The 23,497-nt window shown below is 39.4% G+C and overlaps 1 protein-coding gene across 3 annotated transcripts in view; it reads left to right on the plus strand.

Moving 5' to 3' along the window:
- Positions 1-23,497, plus strand: part of rhbdl3 (rhomboid, veinlet-like 3 (Drosophila)) — a 68,432-nt gene that overhangs the window by 17,774 nt on the left and 27,161 nt on the right. Inside the window, exon 1 of one of the 3 annotated variants that reach the window (XM_037536587.1) lies at positions 23,197-23,312. The exons of the other annotated variants lie outside the window; for them this stretch is intronic. Within the exon in view, the coding sequence (XP_037392484.1) occupies positions 23,250-23,312 (63 nt within the window). The 5' untranslated portion in view covers positions 23,197-23,249. Of the gene's footprint in view, positions 1-23,196; positions 23,313-23,497 lie in introns of those variants that run through there. 3 annotated transcript variants of the gene reach the window in all.

Raw genomic sequence — 23,497 nt, forward strand, 5'->3', positions numbered from 1 at the left:
CTCCCATATGCTACAAAAGGAGATTCTAGTTGATAAATGAACATTAATGAACATTCCTATAAGCTACAAAAGGAGATATTAGTCCTTAAATGATCTCACTAAAAGCTCTCATACACTAGAAAAGGAGATATTAGTTTGTAACAATCACAATACACATTTCTTTGCGCTAGAATACTTATAGATATTAGTTGGTGGTCAACCTCAATAAACAGTCCCATATGCTACAAAAGGAGATATTAATCCATAAATGATCTTAATGAACACTCCTGCATGCTAGAAAATGAGATACTAGCCCATATATTGTCTAAATGAACTCTCCTATAAGCTGCAAAAGGAGATATTAGTCCACAAATGACCTCAATGAACATTCCTACATGCTAGAAAATGAGATATTTGTCCATAGACAATCTTAATGAATATTCATATAAGCTAAAAAGGTGATAGTAGTCCATGAACAACCCTGTTGAACACTCTTATATGCTATAAAAAAGGATATATTAGTCCATCAACCTTAATGAACGCTTCTATAAACTAGAAAAAGAGGTGTTACAACCCACTTCCAAAAAAGTTGGGACGCTGAGCAAAATGTAAATAAAAACAAAATGCAAAGATGTGCAAATCATTTAAACCATATATTTAATTGAAAATGCTTCAAAGATAACATAGCAAATGTTGAAACTGAGAAATTGTATTATTTTTCTAAAAAACAAAGTTGGCCAAAAAAGTTGGGACGGGGGCAACATAAGGCTGGTAAAGTTGTGTAAGGCTAAAAAAAACAACAGGTGGTTAATTGGTAACAGGTCTGTAACATGATTGGGTGTAAAATGAGCACCTCAGAGAGTCTTTCAGAAGTAAAGATGTGGAGGTCTGTGAAAGACTGCACGGCCAAATTCAAGAATAACATTTACAACTTAAAATTGCAAAGAACTTTTCTTTTCGTCTACGGTACATAATAACATTAAATGATTCTGAGAATCTGGAGAAATCTCTGCATGTAAGGGACGAGGCCAAAAAGCAGTGTTTTCTGGTTGTGATCTTTGGGCCCTCAGGTGATGATTTTGTAGTGGAAATCACTGCATGGGCTCAGGAACACTTCTGAAAAATATGGCCTATGAAAACAGTTCTGCGCTGCATCCACAAATGCATAACTCTAAAACGAAAGGATCAAGGAGTGCTGCCACCTTCTCCTGGGCCCAAGCTCTTTTAAAATTATGACAATCGAGTATACAATCGTCCACCTGTCCGGCCGGACACTGAAGGACGACTGACTGTCGAGCCCTCCTGCTACCCACTTCAGACCAGCTGCCCACACCCCAGCCACCACCACCTGCCTTGGACGAGCTGCCCACCCTACACTGATGTTCTCATAGACTCCTAGTTATTCCTAATACCAATATTACTGCTATTAATATTAGTTGTATAATAACTCTGTAGGTAGTTTGACCAGAGGAGGATGGGTCCCCCCTGGTGAGCCTGGTTCCTCCCAAGGTTTCTTCCTCAGTTCTGAGGGAGTTTTTCCTTGCCACTGTTGCCCCTGGCTTGCCTGCCAGGGTTTTTTTTTTTTTTTTTACATTTTTTACATTCTTGTTAAAACTTTGTCTTTTCTGGAATTCTGTGAAGCTGCTTCGTGACAACATCTGTTGTAAAAAGCGCTACAAATAAATTTGATTTGATTTGATTTGAAATGGAATGAGTGGAAAGGGAAAGAGTGTCCTGTGGTCCGACGAATCAATATTAGATTGAACTCATGGATGCTGAGTTGTAAAAACCACTCAGCTAGTTATCAATACACAGTTCCAAAGCCAGTACACATGATGGCATAGTGGTGCATTAGTGCAGATGGCATGGGTAACGTGCAGATCTGTGAAGGCACCATTAATGCTGAACGATATATATATGGTGTGGCAACGTATGCTGTCATCCAGATGACGTCTTTTTCAGGAAAGGCCTTGCTTATTTCAGCAAGATGCTGTTAAACCACATTTTGCATGTATTACAGCAGCATTGCTCCGCATTAAAAGAGTCCGGTTGCTAAACTGACCTGCCCACAGTCCAGATCTGTTGCCACTGATAACATTTGGCACAATATAAAATGAAAAATATGAGAAAGGAGATCCTGAACTGTTGAGCAGCTGAAATCCTATGTTAAGCAAAAAACTACAGCAGTTGGTCTCCTCCATTCCCAAACACTTACAGAGTTTTATTAAAAGAGGTGATGAAACACAGTGGTAAATATGCCCCCTCCCAACTTTTTTGGAACGTGTTGTTGTTATCAAATTTAAAATGGGCATATATTTTTCAAAAACCAATAACATTTCTCAGTTTCAACATTTGATATGTTGTCTTTCTACTATTTTCAATGAAATATACGGTTTAAATGATTTACACATCATTACATTTTGTTTTTATTTACATTTTGCACAGCGTCCTAACTTTTTTGGATAAAGGGTTGTAGTTTCTGGATGAAAACTGATCCATACACAAAACAACAGAGGAAGCAGCGCAGCAGGACAAACCATGTGATTGTTCTAGAGATGTACAGGGAAGTTTGATGACGGAACCCGCACTGTAGCCTGTTTGTTTTCCCACTACTGTCTCAGTTTCACAGAAAAACACTGCATCTCTCTCACTTAAGACAGCGCTGCTCGCTCTGTTGTCAGCGAGAGGGCTTGTTTTGTCTGTCTTTAAGCTCAGTCAGTCTCAGGCTGCTGTCCTGATTCATGGCTTAATTACAGGAGATGGTGGGAGGCGTCCTCCGTGTGTTTGGTCTCATCTCTCTCTGGGATTCTCTGCTTTTTTCCTGCCACAGATATTTCTCAGGCATTTCAGCTGTTGGTTTAGACTGGATTAAGTCTTTATTGTAAATGAACTATAAACAACATACAGACAGATACAGTGCTGAATTTGTGATGACTGCATGAATCTGTAGTGATTGCATGAATCTGTGAATGCATGGATCTATAGTGAATTCACTAAACTGTGGTGAATGCATGAATAACTGATAAACGCATAACTGAGTGCACAAGTCTACAATGAAAGAAGGAATTGGATGTGGATGCATTGATCTATAGTGAATTAATGAATCGGCAGTGATTGCATGAATCTGTGATGACTGTATGAATATGTAAAGAATGAATAGTTGTAAAGAATGCATGGATTTTTTGTGAATGCATGAATAAATACATGATGATTTAATGAATCTGTTTTGAATTAATGATTCTGATGGCTGCATGAATCTGTGGTGAATGAATGATGCTGTGATGAATTAATTAATCTGTGTTGAATTAATGGATCTGTGAGGACGAAATCTGTGGTGAATGAATGATGCTGTGATGATTATACCAATCTGTGTTGAATTAATGAAGCTGTGATGACTGCATGAATCTGGTGAATGAATGATGCTGTGATTAAACGAATCTGTGTTGAATTAATGAAGCTGTGATGACTGCATGAATCTGTGGTGAATGAATGATGCTGTGATTAAACGAATCTGTGTTGAATTAATGAAGCTGTGATGACTGCATGAATCTGTGGTGAATGAATGATGCTGTGATTAAACGAATCTGTGTTGAATTAATGAAGCTGTGATGACTGCATGAATCTGTGGTGAATGAATGATGCTGTGATTAAACGAATCTGTGTTGAATTAATGAAGCTGTGATGACTGCATGAATCTGTGGTGAATGAATGATGCTGTGATTAAACGAATCTGTGTTGAATTAATGAAGCTGTGATGACTGCATGAATCTGTGGTGAATGAATGATGCTGTGATTAAACAAATCTGTTGAATTAATGGATCTGTGATGACTGCATGAATCTGTGGTGAATGAATGACGTGATGGCTACGTGAGTCTGATGACTGAATGAATGAAGGTGAGATCATCTTGGCTGTTGAGAGATAGACGAGAAATGAGAGGGTGAGGGAACGTGAGAGAGTGAAGGAAAGAGAGAGAGAGAGAGAGAGAGACCTTGACCTGTTGGGATTAACAGTAATAGGATTATGAGGCAGCGGGTGTACGCTGCTGTCCATTCACTCTGAACAATCACAGATCAGCTTCTGGATTACTGACCAAAGACTCAGTGTGAAGCGTCACTGGACTGAAGTTTTCACTGAGTCAGGTTGACACTCTGCACTTCTTTTCCCATTTTTATTCCATCATGTGATCTGTAGTGGGCCTGATCACTTCTCCAAGATGGAAGTTTAGAATAACCGATCTACAGTTTTCAATAACATTTAATAAACATTATTGCAAATAATTGCATAAAATTGAGAAAAGAAAGCTGTGGAGCAAATGAAGAAGCAGTGGATGATTCTGAATGACAGAGAAAGGCTTATTACACTGTTCATTACATGTCACTGGTGTTGTATGACTGTTGTGTAACACCAGTGACTATGATTCCAATGACATTCGGGTTAAAACTGAGGATTTTGTAAATCGGCTGACTCATTGGTGGACAAGTGACCTTGTGCAATTATTTAAAATCAGTAATAAAAATGATATTTGACAATATTTTGACAACAATTTTTATTTCTCAGCCATTAAAGCACATAACAGTGATAACACATAGAACTTAAGTGCTGCCTGATAAACACAATTATGAATAAATTAATGAAATATAGTGAGCAAGTGTGACTCCTCTCTGATCAGCCTCGACCCAAAGAAGCAGTTAAATAGAGCTGAAAATACTGTGTTAAAGTGTAATGATATAGTCCTAATAACACCAGTGACCACAATCTCGGTGACAAATGAATTTCTAAAATAAAAGACATATTTTTAAGTACATTAATGAGATAAAAAGTAAACATGAATCTGTGTTATACAAATTCCTCAATTAAACCTCTTAAAAATATTGTTTTATATTAAAAACGGCTTCTCAAATGTTGATTGGTTACGTGGCAGGCTGATTTATATATGTACAGTGACTATGAAACAGGATAAAAACATAAGCGAAATGTATGATTTAATCTAAAATCAACTGTATAATTGTACATACTGTCTTTTGGAGCTGTGCCTTATATTTCAAGCATCCTTTTAAGCCTCGCAGTCTTTGTGACACGGTTCTTTTAATGAGAAATATTACGCTTTCCTACCTTTAGGATTTCGTCTGTTTTGCGTAGTTTATATTATTTCATTCCACACTGTATTAGTTACAGCGTATATAAATTATAGTTGTCTCTCAGACAGTGACCACTGTCCCCGCCGCTGACCCCGCCACCCCCCTCCCCAAATTGACCTCATTAAATGCCATAAATCTCTGAGTAAAAAGAGGAGGATGACCTTCAGGACAAAGGTCACGCCAGGTCAGTCTGAAAGTGAAGGGAGTGAATGTGAGGTCATGACAGTGAGAAATGATGCTCTAAAATAATAATAATAATTAATGTTGCTTCAGTCTGGCCCTGTTTCACTTTTTTCCTTTGAATTATGCCCCTTTCTTTCTCTCTCTCTCTCGGTTTCCTGGCTGGGGCTGTGGAGGTTTATGGTGAGTGATGGCTGTGTGGGGGGGAGGAGCGTCAGTCATAAAGATTTTTCACTCTGAACTGAAAGAGTGGCGTTTAAAAGGGTTCAGCTGTCACAGTCTTAACTCACTGATCCACCCCCAACAGTTTCTCTCTCTCTTAGGCTTTCTCTATCTCTCTACCTCTGCGCCTCTCTCTCTCTCTCTCTCTCTCTCTCTCTCTCTCTCAGCCTTTCTCTATATCTCTCGACCTCTGCCTCTTTCTCTCTCTCTCTCTCTCTCTCTCTCTCTCAGCCTTTCTCTATATCTCTCGACCTCTGTCTCTTTCTCTCTCTCTCTCTCTCTCTCTCTCTCTCTCAGCCTTTCTCTATATCTCTCGACCTCTGTCTCTCTCTCTCTCTCTCTCTCTCTCTCTCAGCCTTTCTCTATATCTCTCGACCTCTGCCTCTCTCTCTCTCTCTCTCTCTCTCTCTCTCTCTCTCTCTCTCTCTCTCAGCCTTTCTCTGTATCTCTTTACCTCTGTCTCTCTCTCTCAGCCTTTCTCTGTATCTCTCTGTGTCTGTCTTTCTCTCTCTCTCTCTCTTTCTCTATCTTAGCCTTTCTCTGTATCTCTACCTCTGCCTCTTTCTCTCTCCCTCTCTCTCTCTCAGCCTTTCTGTGTATTTCTCTACCTCTGCCTTTCTGTCTCCCTCTCCCTCTCGCTCTCTCTTTCTTTCTTCGCCTTTCTCTGTATCTCTCTACCTCTGCCTCTCTTTCTCTCTCTTACCCTTTCTTGTATCTCTCTACCTCTGCCTCTCTTTCTCTTTCTTACCCTTTCTCTGTATCTCTCTACCTCTGCCTTTCTGACTTTCTCTCTCAGCCTTTCTCTGTCTATCTCTTCCTCTGTGTTTCCCTGTCTGTCTCTCTCTTTTTCTCTCCCTCTCTCCTTTCTCTCTCTCTCTTGTTCTCTCCTATTTCTCTCTTTCTCTCTCTCTCTCTTGCTCTCTCTCTCTCTTACTCTCCTCTTTCTCTTTTACTCTCTCTATTCTCTCTCTTTTACTTTCTCCTTTCTCTTTCTTTCCCTATGCCTCTCTCTCTCTCTCTCTCTCTCTCTCTCTCTCTCTCTCTCTCTCTCTCTCTCTCTCTCTCTCTCTCCCCATCTGGCTTTCTGTCCCTCCCTCTCTGTTTCTCCCTCTCTGTATTTCTCTTTGTCTCATTTTCTCCTCTCTCTCCCTGTGTCTCTATTCATCTCACTCCTCCTCTTTTTCTCTTTCTTTCTCTCTTACTCCCTCTGACTGTTTGTCTCATTTTCCCTTTCTCTTGTTTCTTCTCTCTCTCTCTCTCTCTCTCTCTCTCTCTCTCTCCATCTGGCTTTCTGTCCCTCCTTCTCTCTGTCCCTCTCTCTCTGTCTCTGTCTGTCTCTCTCCCTCTCTCCATCTGGCTTTCTGTCCCTCCTTTTCTCTGTCCCTCCCTTTCTGTCTCTCTCTCTCTCTGCATAACCCATTCTTCCATTACTCTGTATTTCTTTCTCTCTCTCTTTGTCTCCGTTCTACCTTTCTTTCTTTTGCCTTTTTTCTCTCACACCCTCCATTTTTCTCTTTCTACCATGTTTATCTCATCTCTATCTCTATATACTGTATATCTTTAATTATCTAGTTATCTCACTCTCTTCTTTCTTTCTCTCTCTATATATTCTGGGCCAAGATAAGTTCCTTATAATGTCCATTCTAGTATGTATGTATTTATTTATTTAGATTTCCTGTCTGTCTGGTGTGTTGATCATCTCTGAGATATTTGGGGCTGGCACAACACCACTAGGACTGTGTTTGTGTTTAGATGTTTGTTCAGGTGTTGGATGTTTGACTCTTTATTCTCTGTATGTTTCGTAGATCAGGGGGTGTGAAGTCACCCAGTTTCATGCAAATTAGGCAAAACAACATAAAACCCAGATGTTTTTCTCATCTTTGGTCAAAAGCTTTTGCAGGAATGTCTACGAGCATCCTATTCAGATTATTTTAGTTTGACATTTTTGTACCATGTTATATCCATTTTATAGTGCAGTAAATACTCTAGAAAGTCATATTTCTCCTTTCTCTCAGTTTTGCTGTGGTGCAGTCGCTAAATAGTTTTTAACCTGACGTTGATTCACATTTGAAAAACTTTGTGAATGTGAGTGTATTTTCAAAGTCAAAAGGCCAGAAGTGCAGATTTGACAAGTTTACATATTCCAGTTTAAAAGGGAACTCCACTGATTTTTCAAAAATTCTACATAAATACATGATTTAAATGTAAACAGAGCCTTACCGAGTCAGAATTGTTCACTGTGGTGATGATAGGAACCAGACATCCACCTCTAAAAGCTCCCTCACAGAAAATTGTTACATGGAATGAATACAGTCTGATGTCTGTTTTACTGTATTTTTGAGACAAGTTTGGTTCTAAAACAAATTTTTAAAATCCATTTATGGTGGAGGGATACATGCAGGGTGCTTTGAGGCAAAATAGTTCCTAAAGAAAACTTATTATTTCACATTTATCACTGTTTTCCCATCTTCAACATTCCATGTAAAACTCAGAAGACACATCTAGGTTCACTGGTGGTTTTGGATAGTAAATAAAGTGTCTGTATTTGTGTTGTAGTCATAGCAACTCCACCACTGTAAAGAAATCTGAACCAATTCACACCCAACCACTCTGAATCACCCTGTATATATATATAGAAATTTTTAAAAGATTGATGGAATATCCCTTTAGTGTAGCCCCACACTTCTGAAAAGAGGCCTATAGATCAATCATAATATCCGTTTTACATCAGAGTTAAAAATATAACGAAGGGTTTTAAGTGGTACAGGTAAGTGGTACCTGATCTATTAAAACGTCTCTGGACTGGCACATCACTAATAATCACATTAGGCACTGCACTTTTCCCTGTTAACAGTGGAATATGTTTGCCAAGCAACATTGAGGTTATATATACTACTGCATCTATACTGATTGCGTTAATGCAGAGTTCAGTTTCTGTGTGAGGTTATATATACTACTGCATCTATACTGAGTGCGTTACTACAGCGTTCAGTTTCTGTGTGAGGTTATATATACTACTGCATCTATACTGAGTGCGTTACTACAGAGTTCAGTTTCTGTGTGAGGTTATATATACTACTGCATCTATACTGAGTGCGTTACTACAGAGTTCAGTTTCTGTGTGAGGTTATATATACTACTGCATCTGTACTGAGTGCGTTACTACAGAGTTCAGTTTCTGTGTGAGGTTATATATACTACTGCATCTGTACTGAGTGCGTTACTACAGAGTTCAGTTTCTGTGTGAGGTTATATATACTACTGCATCTATACTGAGTGCGTTACTACAGAGTTCAGTTTCTGTGTGAGGTTATATAAACTACTGCATCTATACTGAGTGCGTTACTACAGAGTTCAGTTTCTGTGTGAGGTTATATATACTACTGCATCTATACTGAGTGCGTTACTACAGAGTTCAGTTTCTGTGTGAGGTTATATATACTGCTGCATCTATACTGAGTGCGTTACTACAGAGTTCAGTTTCTGTGTGAGGTTATATATACTACTGCATCTATACTGAGTGCGTTACTACAGAGTTCAGTTTCTGTGTGAGGTTATATATACTACTGCATCTATACTGAGTGCGTTAATACAGAGTTCAGTTTCTGTGTGAGGTTATATATACTACTGCATCTATACTGAGTGCGTTACTACAGAGTTCAGTTTCTGTGTGAGGTTATATATACTACTGCATCTATACTGAGTGCGTTACTACAGAGTTCAGTTTCTGTGTGAGGTTATATATACTACTGCATCTATACTTAGTGCGTTACTACAGAGTTCAGTTTCTGTGTGAGGTTATATATACTACTGCATCTATACTGAGTGCGTTAATACAGAGTTCAGTTTCTGTGTGAGGTTATATAAACTACTGCACCTATACTGAGTGCGTTACTACAGAGTTCAGTTTCTGTGTGAGGTTATATATACTACTGCATCTATACTGAGTGCGTTACTACAGAGTTCAGTTTCTGTGTGAGGTTATATATACTACTGCATCTATACTGAGTGCGTTACTACAGAGTTCAGTTTCTGTGTGAGGTTATATAAACTACTGCACCTATACTGAGTGCGTTACTACAGAGTTCAGTTTCTGTGTGAGGTTATATATACTACTGCATCTATACTGAGTGTGTTACTACAGAGTTCAGTTTCTGTGTGAGGTTATATAAACTACTGCATCTATACTGAGTGCGTTACTACAGAGTTCAGTTTCTGTGTGAGGTTATATATACTACTGCATCTATACTGAGTGCGTTACTACAGAGTTCAGTTTCTGTGTGAGGTTATATAAACTACTGCATCTATACTGAGTGCGTTACTACAGAGTTCAGTTTCTGTGTGAGGTTATATATACTACTGCATCTATACTGAGTGCGTTATTACAGAGTTCAGTTTCTGTGTGAGGTTATATAAACTACTGCATCTATACTGAGTGCGTTACTACAGAGTTCAGTTTCTGTGTGAGGTTATATATACTGCTGCATCTATACTGAGTGCGTTACTACAGAGTTCAGTTTCTGTGTGAGGTTATATAAACTGCTGCATCTATACTGAGTGCGTTACTACAGAGTTCAGTTTCTGTGTGAGGTTATATATACTACTGCATCTATACTGAGTGCGTTACTACAGAGTTCAGTTTCTGTGTGAGGTTATATATACTACTGCATCTATACTGAGTGCGTTACTACAGAGTTCAGTTTCTGTGTGAGGTTATATATACTACTGCACCTATACTGAGTGCGTTACTACAGAGTTCAGTTTCTGTGTGAGGTTATATATACTACTGCATCTATACTGAGTGCGTTACTACAGAGTTCAGTTTCTGTGAGGTTATATATACTACTGCACCTATACTGAGTGCGTTACTACAGAGTTCAGTTTCTGTGTGAGGTTATATATACTACTGCATCTATACTGAGTGCGTTACTACAGAGTTCAGTTTCTGTGTGAGGTTATATATACCACTGCATCTATACTGAGTGCGTTAATACAGAGTTCAGTTTCTGTGTGAGGTTATATATACTACTGCATCTATACTGAGTGCGTTAATACAGAGTTCAGTTTCTGTGTGAGGTTATATAAACTACTGCACCTATACTGAGTGCGTTACTACAGAGTTCAGTTTCTGTGTGAGGTTATATATACTACTGCATCTATACTGAGTGCGTTACTACAGAGTTCAGTTTCTGTGTGAGGTTATATAAACTACTGCACCTATACTGAGTGCGTTACTACAGAGTTCAGTTTCTGTGTGAGGTTATATAAACTGCTGCATCTATACTGAGTGCGTTACTACAGAGTTCAGTTTCTGTGTGAGGTTATATATACTACTGCATCTATACTGAGTGCGTTACTACAGAGTTCAGTTTCTGTGTGAGGTTATATGTACTACTGCATCTACACTGAGTGCGTTACTACAGAGTTCAGTTTCTGTGTGAGGTTATATGTACTACTGCATCTATACTGAGTGCGTTACTACAGAGTTCAGTTTCTGTGTGAGGTTATATATACTACTGCACCTATACTGAGTGCGTTACTACAGAGTTCAGTTTCTGTGTGAGGTTATATATACTACTGCATCTATACTGAGTGCGTTACTACAGAGTTCAGTTTCTGTGAGGTTATATATACTACTGCACCTATACTGAGTGCGTTAATACAGAGTTCAGTTTCTGTGTGAGGTTATATATACTACTGCATCTATACTGAGTGCGTTACTACAGAGTTCAGTTTCTGTGAGGTTATATATACTACTGCATCTATACTGAGTGCGTTAATACAGAGTTCAGTTTCTGTGTGAGGTTATATATACTACTGCATCTATACTGAGTGCGTTACTACAGAGTTCAGTTTCTGTGAGGTTATATATACTACTGCACCTATACTGAGTGCGTTACTACAAAGTTCAGTTTCTGTGAGGTTATATATACTACTGCACCTATACTGAGTGCGTTACTACAGAGTTCAGTTTCTGTGTGAGGTTATATATACTACTGCATCTATACTGAGTGCGTTACTACAGAGTTCAGTTTCTGTGTGAGGTTATATATACTACTGCATCTATACTGAGTGCGTTACTACAAAGTTCAGTTTCTGTGAGGTTATATATACTACTGCACCTATACTGAGTGCGTTAATACAGAGTTCAGTTTCTGTGTGAGGTTATATATACTACTGCATCTATACTGAGTGCGTTACTACAGAGTTCAGTTTCTGTGTGAGGTTATATATACTACTGCATCTATACTTAGTGCGTTAATACAGAGTTCAGTTTCTGTGTGAGGTTATATATACTACTGCATCTATACTGAGTGCGTTAATGCAGAGTTCAGTTTCTGTGTGAGGTTATATATACTACTGCATCTATACTGAGTGCGTTACTACAGAGTTCAGTTTCTGTTTGAGGTTATATATACTACTGCATCTATACTGAGTGCGTTAATACAGAGTTCAGTTTCTGTTTGAGGTTATATATACTACTGCATCTATACTGAGTGCGTTACTACAGAGTTCAGTTTCTGTGTGAGGTTATATATACTACTGCATCTATACTGAGTGCATTACTACAGAGTTCAGTTTCTGTGTGAGGTTATATATACTACTGCATCTATACTGAGTGCGTTACTACAGAGTTCAGTTTCTGTGTGAGGTTATATATACTACTGCATCTATACTGAGTGCGTTACTACAGAGTTCAGTTTCTGTGTGAGGTTATATATACTACTGCATCTATACTGAGTGCGTTACTACAGAGTTCAGTTTCTGTGTGAGGTTATATATACTACTGCATCTATACTGAGTGCGTTACTACAGAGTTCAGTTTCTGTGTGAGGTTATATATACTACTGCATCTATACTGAGTGCGTTACTACAGAGTTCAGTTTCTGTGTGAGGTTATATATACTACTGCATCTATACTGAGTGCGTTACTACAGAGTTCAGTTTCTGTGTGAGGTTATATATACTACTGCATCTATACTGAGTGCGTTACTACAGAGTTCAGTTTCTGTGTGAGGTTATATATACTACTGCATCTATACTGAGTGCGTTACTACAGAGTTCAGTTTCTGTGTGAGGTTATATATACTACTGCACCTATACTGAGTGCGTTACTACAGAGTTCAGTTTCTGTGTGAGGTTATATATACTACTGCATCTATACTGAGTGTGTTACTACAGAGTTCAGTTTCTGTGTGAGGTTATATATACTACTGCATCTATACTGAGTGCGTTACTACAGAGTTCAGGTTCTGTGTGAGGTTATATATACTACTGCATCTATACTGAGTGCGTTACTACAGAGTTCAGGTTCTGTGTGAGGTTATATATACTACTGCACCTATACTGAGTGCATTACTACAGAGTTCAGGTTCTGTGTGAGGTTATATAAACTACTGCACCTATACTGAGTGCGTTACTACAGAGTTCAGTTTCTGTGAGGTTATATATACTACTGCATCTATACTGAGTGCGTTACTACAGAGTTCAGTTTCTGTGAGGTTATATATACTACTGCACCTATACTGAGTGCGTTAATACAGAGTTCAATTCATATATATGTGTATATGTGTGTATATGGGCTATTTTAAGCAGCTCAGTTTTTACAGCTGGATCCGTTTTCTAAAAATTAGATTTGAAGAGCCGTTTTGACAGGCAGGGCATGAGTGAAAGTTAGAAAAATGTTCTACAGGCATAAAGTGGGTGAGGGAATAAAACGACCTTCAAATGTTGGGTGAATTATAGGTGATTTCAGGATGTGATCCAAGTGATATCTGTTCAGGATCCTGAGGGACGCTGTGAAATTGAGGGATAGAGCGCATCATTGCTTTTCCTCATGCTGAACTCTCCTTCAGACTGGACTGTTTACACTGAGACAGACAAGCAGTGAGCAGAATAAACTCTGAGCTGAGATTTGCTGATTGTCACTGATTGTTAGCCTCAGTATGCGATATACCCAGCGCTGATGACAGATGATGTTGATATCTCTCGCTTGACAATTCAGCAAAGTCCTTAGTGTATCAAACACAGATCCATTAGCATCTAATAGTAAAACTACAGTGCTGGGATCGTTGATGCTATACTTACATAGTTTATCCATATTAAAGATATGAATGCCTGCTCACCTGTTCCTGTCACCCAATATTAAAATCACAGATTTGTTATGTTTTATTACAGGAAGATGGAGAAGATGTGTAGGCTGACAGGGAAAATCTTTCCTGTTTTAACAGCTTGCTTATATTAAAGGGGAACTCCACTATTTTTTCAAAAATTCTACATAATTAAATGTTTAAGATGTAAACAGAGTCATTCAGAGTGGTTTGGTGTGAAATGTTCTGTTCTAGAGAAACTTACAGAGTCAGCGTTTTTCACAGTGGTGGTGATAGGAACCAGACATCCCCCTCTAAAATGTCTCTCACAGAAAGTTACTACCAGTAACTATTAAACTTATTAAACCCCATTTGCCACTCAGAATCTAATTTATTAAAATTCATTAATTTATTTCTGTTGTTCTTCTTTGGATATTCATTTAGTAAATCATTTTGACAGCAACGACATACATAAAGCCTTTATGCAGCTGGAACCAACGTAGCACATTAAATTATTTTAGACAAGCCTAGCCGTTATTTTTTCTTTCAGCTTTTTGTAATATGTCTTAGTTTATTTTCCAAAATAAAAGTCTGTGAGCATTTAAAATCAGTTTGAGGAGATTAAAAACTGGTTAGACCACCAGTAATCTGGGTGGTCCTGCCTTATCAAGCCAACTTGCTGTTTGGGTTATTTTTATTTTCATTTTGTTCATCTTTAACACAGCTTTAATACGAAGAAATGACAGGAAAGCTGACTCTGACTGTGACTTAGAAAAAATCTGCAGCACTACATTAATTTGTCCAAGGTCGATATTTTTGTTTTGTCTCCTATGCGGTTAACTGAGCATCCGCTTATGAAGCCCTGTAGACTAGACTATTAGAATTATTCCGAATGCACTGAATATATATATATGTGTGTGTGTGTGTGTGTGTGTGTGTGTGTGTGTATGTATGTATATATATATATATATATATATATATATATATATATATATATATACACAGACACACAAATATATATTTATTTATTTTTTTACGTGAAAGGAAGAGATTTTTTTTTCCACAAGTCGGTTTTTTACTCCAGTCAGTTTGACTCCAGTTCCAAGTTGGAATGTTTAGAGCATTTTCAAATGCCTCCTTGTCAACATGGCAGATTACAAGGAGTCAGCAGACTGGCCAGTGATCAGCAGACTGGTCAGTGATCAGCAGACTGCTCTCTTTATCGCAATTTTCCCAGAGGGCTTTGCTGGCCCACTCTGGTCAGATGGCTGGGCTGGTGGTTATGTAAAACATCCTCGCAGGCTTCGATTGGACCTTTTGTGTGGGGATTACGCAGCGGTGGGAAGTGTCGATAGAAGTGATGTATTGTGTGTTGTGCTGTTTTTGCTGAGCTGAGATTTCCTCACAGATTGTGTTTGAGCTTTTTGAGCTGTTTGTGTGAGCTGCATTCTGGAGACACAGAAGGCAGATTCTGTTTGATACATTACACACAGATAAACCCTTGTAGTCGTGCAGTTAATTTACAGCTCAGTTTAAGACCTTAAAGGGGAATTCTACCAAATTTTTCTAAATTTCTGTATAATTAAATGGTTAAGCTGTAAGCAGTCGCTTAGAGTGGTTCGATGCAAAATGCTCAGTTCTGAGTAAATTGTTTACAGTGGTGGTGTTAGGAGCCAGACATCCACCTCTAAAGACTCCCTCACAGAAAGTTATTACATGAAGTGCTTATGAATACACTGCCTGATGTCTGAGGCATTGTTTTACAGTAGATTGTGGCAGAGGTGAGCATGTGAAACCTTGTGAGACAAAAGAAAGACTTCCATTATTTTACCAACATTGACATTTCATATAAAACTCAGAAGACATTTGTAGGTTCATTGGTGGTTTGGATAGTCATGGCGACCCTTGGTTCCTATCACCACCACAGTGAAGATATCCGAGTCTCTATAATCAACCATTTCACACCAAACCACTCTGAGCCACTGTTTACATCTCAACACAAATGAATGCTGACATGTTGAGAAATAGTTCATATATTCTAAGCCTTATTCTTCAGTGATTACAGCACAGTTTCTAAGTGTTAACAGCTTCATTAATATTATCCTCGCATAAGTAGTTCTATTCTGGACTTTTACATTCAACGTGTCAAAATCGTGCATACATAAAACAGCGCCTGCTCTGTTCTACACAGCAGTATTCAGTTTCACATGAACAGCACTGTTTTCCAGGGTTATGTAGTGTTTTCACTGATACTCCTTCTCAGTTTAGCGCTTCGCTGACACTCTTCTTGATTCCTTTTTATTATATACGGCGTTGTCAGCTAAGTACAATATTAAACATGAGGAGACAAACAGGTCGGCCCAACTGCCACTCAACAAAGCTCCCCAATTTCCATAATAAAGCACAATTACAAGCCGGCTGGATGTGAGCTAACCTTCACCGTGGCCTCAGCCTCTGGGGACCACACCCTTGGACCCCCTCGCCTGAGGACCTAGAAGCGCTACAATAGTCTCTCATAGTGCATCTGCTGCAGTGGAGGGCACGAGGGTCCAATCAGAGCCGATGAAATCAGTAGGCAAGCAAAGCTCCATAACTGAAGTGTTTTGATGCCGCTGTTCAAATTTGGTTGCCCGCCCCATGTCGCCAATTTACTGCTGCTCGCCACAGCTGTGTGAGGAGACCAGCCAGGGTCTGTCATTTCAGAGTGGAATGAGGAGTGAATAGCAGCACCCATTTACTGATCTGAGGTCAGAAACCTTTTTTAACCCTTTCATGCAAAAATGAAGTCATATCCATTTTGATGAAGGAAGGACATGGTCTGTGCAGCTGAACTGGAGTTTCCAATTTTGAAAATAATCTATTAAAAACAATGCTCTAAAAACAGTGTGGAATATTGACAGCATATCGTCACTGTTGGGATTACAAGTTGCATCTCCAAAATGGTAACTTTACAGGAGCAGGAAACCTTCTTAACTTTCAATAGAGGTTAAAGTAAAAAAAGACATTTTGGACCATTTATATTGGTCTATTGATCATTCGTTTTTCACACAATGTAAGGATGTATTTTGTATTTTCAAACTGTGCAAACTGTGAGACAGTGGAGCAGTATACAATTCTGGAGAATGTTATTTGAACTAAACAGCAAAACAAATGCACCCCTCCATTCACAAATGCACCGCTCCTTCATAAACTCCATCCCCCAAATTCATGAATCACACTTTTTGAGATCTTTGTGCCCATAAAACCCTTCATAAACATTGTACAGGTACAGATACATATCATGACATAACTTTAGAGTGACCAATGACACAGCAAGTAATGGAGCTAACGTTAGCTAGGCTGTACATTTGTGTTGTACAAAACAATACTGACCCATTGATTCTATGAAACAGCAACAATAAGTTAATGATACCTGCCTGTCCAGCAGGAGCAGCCTCCTCTTCCCTTTTCATACCTTTAACCTCTCAATGAAGCTGAAGTTGGCTTATTTTTCACCAGCTTCTTGTTCAAATATTTCCAGTCTGCCTGAAAAAGTGCATCAACTAAACTACGGTCCAGTCCCTTTTCTGACATTTACCCCTACCCCTTGTTTTCAAATGTCACCTTGCAGCTTGTAACTGAATTACAAGCGGTAGTGGTTGGAATCTTCTCTACAAAATGGGACCCTCAAATAAAGACAAACACTTCATTAACAGGCTACTAGTGCTGCTCTGTAGCCAACCCTGCCAGTCTGCAGTGATAGCAGAGGAGGGTAAAGATCAGTAACATCATTGCTGGGCTTTAGTTACATTTAGGGCATCATATGGTGCAGTAGCAGCTAGACTACATTCAGCTACTTGCTCATATTTTCCCATTCTCCCTTAAAATGTGCGTGCACGCTGTGTGGGCAGTCACCGTATGCGGAGGGCAAAACAAAGCGTGAGGAAGGCCGACATTTTCACAGGGCGGGACTAACATGCACACGCTGACAGATCAGCAGTAAAGACCAAAACAGAGAAGCTCAGATTACACACACACAGAGGGGTGTGGCATAGAAAATGGTTGTTTGCTGCTGTATTAATGTTTAAAATGTTATATATATCATCTTTAATGGTCCGTGAAAAAATTCATATAGCATAATATTGCAACATTTTAAGTTTAAACATAGTATTGAGACATGGAGAACCAAGAATAAATTTTTATATTTAAATAAGACTGGTTTAATATGTACTAAGCTCATTATTACCTGGCCTCCAAAAGAGAGGACCAATGCCCCACCAGTCCCCCCATAGCTATACTCCTTTGCTCTCATAAGCAGAAAAACCCAAAATACAGCCAGTCTTTTTGTATATGTGTTTGGAAGGCTATGTTTTTAGGCACCTGACATGCATCTCGCAAATTCCTGGATCTGGAGAATTGAATCATTTTAGGTTTGGTTCCCAGTTGTGCTTTAGTAAAAGTATTGAAGTGAATGAACTTTATCCCATCAAAGCAAAGTTTTATTTTGGTCAACAGTCCCCACACTTACCACATTATTAATCTGTAAATATTGTTTTAGAAATGTATCATGGCCTAATTATTGTGACAATGTCGTATCACAGGGTCTGTAATGATTCCCACCCCAGTACATACTGGACTCCATATAACATGTTTTTGTGCTTTTCATGACTCAACTTATCAAAGGTTCAATAATTACTCAGGTAGTTATATGGGATGTGTCAGAGGAAGCAAATGCAGAGTTCAGTTCCCACACTAAGCTGAAGATTAGTTGGATCAGACATGTTCAATTGCATTAGAACTGAATTATAGGCCTAAACTGATCCGGAATCAGTGCTGGCTCTGGGTTGTAAATCCATGCTGTGAGAAGAGAGGAGTTTATGTTCAGCTTTTAATCAGAAGCTCTAATTGGAGCCTGTCAGGCAGTAGCTTCGACTTTGCCATGCTATGTGTAGTGGTGGACACTCAGAGGTCAGCTGTTTAATGAGCAGTCTGAGAGGCTGTAATTGTGGATGGCTGGAAAGGGCGAGGCATCACTCCGTACGTGCAACCACAGCTTTGTTAATCTGAAACACTTGACTGGATGTCTGTTAGCAGTTTTTATCTATGATGGCAGAAGTTTGCTGAAACTATTTTAAAAGTCAACAGCCCATCTCCTCACTGTTCCCTCTAAAAGCCCTGCCACCAAACAAATACAGCCCCTCCCCTCACTGTTCCCTCTAAAAGCGCTGCTACCAAACAAATACAGCCCCTCCCCTCACTGTTCCCTCCAAATGCCACACCCCAAACAAATACAGCCCCTTCCCTTTATTCTCTCCAAAGCCCCGCCCCAAATACAGCCCCTCCATTCACAGTTACCTCCAAAAGCCCCGCCCCCAAACAAATATAGCCCTTTCCCTTTATTCTTTCCCCACCATAAACAAATACAGCCCCTCCATTTACGGTTACCTCCAAAATCCCCGCCCCCGAACAAAGATAGCCCCTTCCCTACTACAGTCTACTACACAACCTCGTAATTCAGAGAGTCCAGTGACATTTGGGAGAAAATATATCGGCTTATTAGTGCAATAGTGGTCATTTTTGAAGATAGCATCTGAAGTTCATTGGTATGGGCATGATGAGTGGCGACACAATTTCAGATGTCTTTATGCTGTACATATGCAATATGATTGACAGGCAAGTAGATACACCCCCTTGTCCTCTTTAGTTGAATATTGGTGGTCCACATTATCTGTTTCCCCCCCCCAAGTCTGGGGCTGATATAGACCAGATTTTTCCCTCATAGTATCTATTTTATTCACAGCTGCTGGAATGTGAGGGTATTTTTGCCAAATATTTCAAAAAGTGGTCTGGCTTAAAGATCACTGACCCTCCAACCTGCCCTCCTCCAGATCAGCCCTGTGTGTGTATGTGTGTGAGGAAATGCCATTCTCAGAGTTTTAGTATGATAAGCTTAGCAGATAGATCATAGCAGCCCCACACATACATACACACAGCTTCACTCCAGTCCACTGACACCTGTTATAATACAGTGGTGGTGATAGGAACCATGACTACAACACAATTATAGACATTTTATTTAATATCCAAACCACCAGTGAACCTACGTCTTCTGAGTTTTGTATGGAATGTTGATTATGGGAAAATAGTGGAAAATCTGAAATAGTAAGTTTTCTTTTCTGACTATTTTGCCCCACAGCACCCTGTATGTATCCCTCCACCAAGAACGGATTTTAAAATACGTTTTAAGCCAAAACATTGAAACTAAAATCTTCTCAAAACTATCATATAACAATGTCTCAGGCATCAGGCAGTGCATTCATAACCATTTCATGTAATAACTCATGTAATAAGATTTTAGAGCTGGACGTCTGGTTCCTATCACCACTACTGTGAACAGTTGTGACTCAGTAAGTTTCTCTAAAACAGAGCATTTCACACCAAACCACTCTGAATGACTTTGTTTACATCTTAACCATTTAATTATGCAGAGATTTTGAATTACCTTTTAAACTGAAAACAGTAGTCACTCATAAAGGATTCTGCCTTTTCTTGATTACTCAATAATCATACCCAAGGATGGTTACATCACCTGTTTGTTTTTGTTTAGTATTTAACAGCATTCCTAGTCTTAAAAGGTCTTAAAATATAAAATCCCAAATCATTGTTTTGGGATGTGTTGCAGGCATCATATCATCACTGTCCAAAGAGAAACATATATGTCCAAAATAGTAACTTTACAGGAGAGGGCCAAAACATTCACATTTTAGAATATTTTATTCTAAGCAACTTTGCTGCATTTTTATTCGCCCATTCATTGTGAAGTTTTCACACAATTTAAAGAATGGCTGCTCAAATGAAAAGTGAAAATTGCAGAAATGGAGATACACGTTTTTCTTTGGACAGTGATGATATTCACAGTGAGCATATATTCACAAAAAACAACAAAGTTTGTAAAATAAATAAAAAGATTTTTTTGTCAGTAATCTGGTCCATGCATTTATTTGCACTTGAGTAATCAGATCATGGGGAAACTCCGGGTCTGCAAGATACGTGACATGACACTAATCAGATTCTGCTCTACAACCAGTCAATAAACTCACAGAACAAGACGTGACGTAAACGTAATGTAAAACTTCATTTTACCTGAAATTTGAGCGTACATCACCTGGAAGATGAAGAATATTTAAATACTTCATTTTGTCAAGAATGTACTTGGCTTTAGTGTCACTCCAAGTGTTTTACTGCATCTCGTGGTGAAACTGCTTGCTTTTTTCTGGTACTGCGGTCTGTTTTCGCACATGTGCTCTCTTCATCGGATTTCTTAATCGGATTTCTAGACCTTACTCTGATCTAAGAAATCGGAGTGTGTTGTTTACATGACCATTTCAATAATCAGGTAACTGCAGAAAACCGATTATGATCAATTATTGAGTATTAAATACACTCATTATTAACATATTACGTCTACAGAAAATCTCCTGTTCAAAAGTTCAAAATCACAGTTTTAAATGTAAAAGCAGTTTTGTTGCAGAATAAATATATCTTTGAGCAAGCTGTAGCAAATAAGACAAAAGTGGTTAATCATGATTATCTACAGAAAATGTTATAAGCCATGATAAATCAAGATTAATTGTTGTAGTGATTGTACAAGCCTAAAAGTAGTGGGTTTAGGGGGGCATGATGACTGGTTGGTGGGGCATTGTCTTTATAAATGACCCCCTGATGTGGGGCCTGATAATGAGCCTGCTGGACTGTCCATATGTTAGAGAGAGAGAGAGAGAGAGAGGGAGAGAGAGAGAGAGAGAGAGAGAGAGAGAGAGAGAGAGAGAGAGAGAGGGAGAGAGAGACAGAGAGAGAGAGAGAGAGAGAGAGACAGAGAGAGACAGAGAGAGAGAGACAGAGAGAGAGAGAGAGAGAGAGAGAGAGAGAGAGAGAGAGAGAGAGAGAGAGAGACAGAGAGAGAGACACAGAGGGAGAGAGAGAGAGAGACAGAGAGAGAGAGAGAGAGAGAGAGACAGAGAGAGAGACAGAGAGGGAGAGAGAGAGACAGAGAGAGAGAGACAGAGAGAGAGAGAGAGACAGAGAGAGAGACAGAGAGGGAGAGAGAGAGAGACAGAGAGAGAGAGAGAGAGAGACAGAGAGAGAGAGAGAGAGAGAGAGAGAGACAGAGAGAGACAGAGAGAGAGAGAGAGAGAGACAGAGAGGGAGAGAGAGTGAGAGAGAGAGAGAGAGAGACAGAGAGGGAGAGAGAGAGAGAGACAGAGAGAGAGACAGAGAGGGAGAGAGAGAGAGAGAGAGACAGAGAGGGAGAGAGAGAGAGAGACAGAGAGGGAGAGAGAGAGAGAGACAGAGAGGGAGAGAGAGTGAGAGAGAGAGAGAGAGAGACAGAGAGGGAGAGAGAGAGAGAGACAGAGAGAGAGACAGAGAGGGAGAGAGAGAGAGAGAGAGAGACAGAGAGGGAGAGAGAGAGAGAGACAGAAAGGGAGAGAGAGAGAGTTGGCAGACTATCAGCTATATTAGCAGTAGGTCAGAGGTCAGTGATGTCTGATGTGATCTTGTACCCACAACCTCCTACAGAGTATATAACACACACACACACACACACACACACACACACACATGGTGTGACTGATCTCTCCTGAATTGCTCATCACCATTATTGTGGTTGTTGTTTTTGTAGTGTTTGTTTGTTTGTCTGTAATGTAAACACGGTTTACTTTTACTTTTACGTTTTTGCTTTATTTCTCTTTCTCTCTTTCTCTTTCTCACCGCATTTTTCTTCCTCTCCATTTCTCTTTTCCATCTCTCTCTTTTGCTCTCTTTCCTTCTCATTCCCTTGTATCCCATTTCTTTTTCTTTCTTTCTTTCTTTCTTTCTTTCTTTCTTTCTTTCTTTCTTTCTTTCTTTCTCATTCTCTCTCTCTCTCTCTCTCTCTCTCTCTCTCTCTCTCTCTCTCTCTCTCTGACCCGCCTCTATTATTTAGGGATTAATGAGGATCTTAAAGCAGCTCAGATTGTGAGAGCGTCTGATTCTGATTTGCATGTGTGTGTGTGTGTGTATGGGTGTGTGGGTGGGTGTGTGTGGGTGGGTGTGTCTGTGAAATTCCATTGTGTAACAGAAACTCCAACAGAGTTGGAGTTTAAACACAGTAGCTCTGTTACGGTCATCACAGTGAAACTGATATTAATTTAATTATAATTCAGTGATGAATTCATGACTGCGTTGTGACCAACACATTTCATAGAAATCAAGATCAGAAAGAAAGAAAGAAAGAAAGAAGGAAAAATATAGCATGAAAGAGAGAGAGTCAGACAGAGGAGGAAAAGAGAGTAAGAAAGACAGAAGGAAAGACAAGAAAGCAAGTTATAGAGGGATAGGCAGAGACAGACAGGAGAGTGGCAGATGAGAGACAACAAGAGAGAGAGAGTTAGAGAAAGAGAGATAGAGATATAGAGTGAGAAATAGAGAGAGAAAGTGAGAGATAAATAAATAGAGACAGAGGCTGAGAGATGTAGGCTAACAGGAGGGAGGGGTTTGTGTTTGTTGAACTGTAAATCCTCATGGTTGCGGGGGGCGGAGGGATGTTGGGGGGTCAGTCGTCGCTTGTTGCGGTCAGACGCTGTGTGTGTGCGTGTGTAGCGTGCAGAGTAAACGTTAGAATGAAAACATTTGGGGATTCGATCAACGCCAGACAGAAACTAGCCGAGGTGCTTCAGGAGAAGGTGGGTCACAACTTTAGAGAGAACATAAACAAATGGACGGTCCTCTGTGATTGTTCTGCAGGTTATCTAAACTGTTTTCTGCTCTCTGCTGGGCAAAGTCCAGGATTTACACCAGCACCTGCTTTATCGAATCAGTACAGGACTAAACTAAATCAGTTGATGTTTATGTTTATTTATGTAAATTT

Source organism: Pygocentrus nattereri, chromosome 30 (assembly GCF_015220715.1).
Source record: "Pygocentrus nattereri isolate fPygNat1 chromosome 30, fPygNat1.pri, whole genome shotgun sequence".
Taxonomy (NCBI): domain Eukaryota; kingdom Metazoa; phylum Chordata; class Actinopteri; order Characiformes; family Serrasalmidae; genus Pygocentrus; species Pygocentrus nattereri.